Below are 3,392 nucleotides of genomic sequence, written 5' to 3'. Positions count from 1 at the left end.
CCACTGAAATTATTTTTTAATATATTTAATGACAGAGATGAGAAGACATATATTTAATGGCAAAAATTATAAAATACATATTCCATTACTAATTGTAATAAAGTAATCAAACACAATGGTTGATGACTATTCTAATTAGACTTCTGATGACTCCCAACACAATATATATCTCACACGAGAAGTGATATGGGATGGCTACTTGTAGGGTTTCAGCTTCATCACTTATTTAGCAACCTCGCCATTGCTTTGATATCCAATAACTTATTTAAGGTAGATTGAGTTTTGGGCATCGTTTTCCAATGGATTGGCCGGAACCAATACAGAGAGTTCAGTGTATTGCAGAAAGCGGCATCCAATGCTTGCCTTCGAGATACATCAGGCCTGATGAAGAGAAGCCCATCGGGCAACGGGTGGTGGAAGAGGAAATACCCATCATAGATTTCTCCGGCCTCTATGACGAACGCCGGAGGAAGACCATGGAAGAAATAGCAAATGCATGCAGGGAGTGGGGATTCTTCCAAGTGATTAACCATGGGATTTCTCCGGAGCAGCTCGAGGCCGGAAGTGAGGTGTCGAGGGAGTTCTTTCGTCTGCCATTGGAGGAGAAGCAAAAGCACGCCAATGATCCGGTGACTTTTGTTGGATATGGTAGTCCAATTGGTGTGCACAAAGGCGCCACTCTCGACTGGGGGGATTACTATTATCATCATTTTTTGCCGCTTTGCATACGAGAGGAGCACAGATGGCCTTCTAAACCAGAGCAATATAGGTGACGAAGGATTCATCTATGTGTTGGCCCCTTTGAATATTGCAGTTTTCATGCTTCTTCTTGGATTGTTTTTAGTTGTTTGTTTGATTTCAATTATTAGAGTTTATGGGAAATAATATTTATAGGTTGGATTGTTTGTTTTTTATTTGATTTTCCACATTTGGTCGGACATTTCAGAAGAAGAACCAGTACCTTATTAAGCCTGGATATCGATATTGATTATTATGATGTGCTTCACAGTTTGGGGACATTCTTTTGCATGCCGCTTCATGGAACAGGACTTACACAGATTTATGCGAAGACAGAGAATAATATATTATTTGTTTTATACTCTATAAGTGGTTTTGTAAGATGTATAGGAAATAGGAAACGGATTACAATCTATTTTTAAATATAATTTTTTTGCACCTAGACACTTTCAGACTTTTGAACTCATAAAAGATCTCAATTTCTGGTTTTTATATTTGTAGATAGTATTTTCCGTTAATATATCAGCCAAAATCATAATTAGCGAAAATGGATTTAGTCTTAAAGGATAGTTTAGTGGGGAGTTTTTGTTATTAAGTATTTTTTATTGGGAGTTTATATGGTTAAATTTCTTCAAAGCTTTTGAGCAGATCCTTTCCATTAATATATCTGAATTTTCTTCTGAATGTGGTGACCAATCGTATCCATATCTCAAAACATATCTCTAAACTGCATTAAAAGAAGGTAACTAAAATAGATTTGAATTGGACGTGGACCGAAAGACTCAAACACCTAACTATTAAATTAAAATATAAATGCTTTGGTGTGTAGTATTTTAGTTAATAGGCACGGGTATGTTTGAATTGGCCATTTTCATTAACTTATATTTTACCTTGTTCAACCTGTTAACCTAAAATTATAATAAATAAATAAGAATCTGCTAACCTGTTTATTAACATCCTTGTTCAAGCTGTTAACCTAAAATTACAATAAATAAGAATCTGCTGGCTTGGATTCAAAGTTTTTTTTTCAGTGTATGCAGTCATGAAAGATCGATAATGTTTTCTCAGTTTGTGATATTTGCTTACATGACAGGGCTAGAATGAAGGAGTACTGTGAAGAAACGTTGGAGCTTTGCAAGACCTTGCTATCTGTGTTTTCAGAGAATCTGGGCCTTCCTCCGGACTATCTAAAGGAAGCTTTTGGCAATGAGGAGAGCATTGGAATTTGCGTTCGAATCAATTATTATCCCGTGTGTCCACAGCCGGAACTGACTTATGGGCTCTCCCCTCACTCCGACCCTGGAGGAATAACCGTTCTACTACATAATGATGTTGTTGGTCTGCAGGTTCGAAAAAATAATTATTGGGTGCCCGTGCGGCCTGTTGCTAATGCTTTGACGATAAACCTAGGCGATCAAATAGAGGTGAGTACTTCAAATAATATTTTGTAAAAATCCATGGACATGGACAAAGTGGTTTCAGGTTTCTTACTTATCTTTTTGGCAGATGACGTTTAATGAATACAGGAAGTTCATTCGAACTACCGGAACTCAAGGAAAGTCCTACGTAAATTCCGGCATAAGTTTTCGATAGAATAGTAACATCATACTATTCTAATTAATGTAACGGTTTATCATGGAGCATTTCCGTTGCCTCTGTACTTGTTGGTTCGCCTGTATTTAGATAATCATACTTCTCTGGACTTGAGAAAAGACTAATTGTTTAAGGATATATCTGGATCTAAGTCTCCTGTTATCTCAATGTATATATACTTGTGTGTTTAATGTTTGAATGAATATATATACCTATATTTGTTTATTAAGTAATGTTTGCCTAGTCTCCCGTTATCTGATTGTAAATATATTTCTGTGATAAGTAATGTTTGCATGCTCAGTGACTGGCGGTTCTTAAAAATTTAATACACCAGACCATATATTTGAGGTGGCAGTTCAGGAGTCCTGAGAAGGACGTCAGGGAAAGCGTATGTTATGGCGTTTCTGTCAAAACAGTTGACAGACCTGCCACAAACCTGCTTCTGGCCAGGAGACTGAAGAACGTCCCATGTGACGAGAATCCGAGGAAAAGATACTCGAGGCGATAAATTTGACTAAAATTAGTATCCGAAAAGTCTGCTGCTCTCCCACTGAACGACGAGAGGTGCAGACAATTTTTATGTCCGATGGTTTCAATGTAAGCGTGATTAGTCAGGCATATAAATCAGCGAGCACCAATAAGCGTGATTAGTCAGGCATATAAATCAGCGAGCACCAACAACAGCAAGAGTGGGTGACAGGCCTGGAATTTGACGTTCCACAGAACGTTTTTTCCATTTTTAAACGTATTTGACGGCACAATTTTTTTTTCAAACGTATAAAATGACGGTTAAAAAAATCTCAAACCGTAAATTTGACGTTCAGGTATCTCGATTGCCCGTCATAAATTTTAGGGGGGAATGAGGGAGTACAGGCTCAGTCAACCTCACCTCAGCGGCTCCGTAGATTATTCCAGATGGAGAAGAAAGGACGGATTTGGTGTAAATTTTAAATGATTTTTGTTGTAAAATTAAATAATGGTCGGTAATTCAATTTTAAGGGCAAGGCACAGATTTCTTATTTTTTAGGGCGATACATATTTTTTTTAGCAGAGGAAGAACC

At 37.4% G+C, this 3,392-nt stretch overlaps 1 protein-coding gene across 1 annotated transcript; it reads left to right on the top strand.

The window, feature by feature from the left end:
* The first annotated feature begins 299 nt into the window (after positions 1-299).
* On the top strand, positions 300-2,839 carry LOC149201538 (jasmonate-induced oxygenase 1-like). The gene is made up of 4 exons (XM_089401302.1): positions 300-769; positions 1,832-2,162; positions 2,245-2,304; positions 2,687-2,839. The coding sequence occupies exons 1-4, from the start codon at positions 300-302 to the stop codon at positions 2,837-2,839; spliced, it is 1,014 nt and encodes a 337-aa protein (XP_089257428.1).
* Positions 2,840-3,392: the final 553 nt, after the last annotated feature.

Source organism: Pinus tabuliformis, chromosome 2_1, assembly GCF_031772625.1.
Source record: "Pinus tabuliformis cultivar Carrire ecotype Pingquan chromosome 2_1, CPIR1, whole genome shotgun sequence".
Taxonomy (NCBI): Eukaryota; Viridiplantae; Streptophyta; class Pinopsida; order Pinales; family Pinaceae; genus Pinus; species Pinus tabuliformis.
The sequence above is the reverse complement of the archived record's forward strand: the minus strand, read 5'-3'. Positions and strand labels throughout refer to the sequence as shown.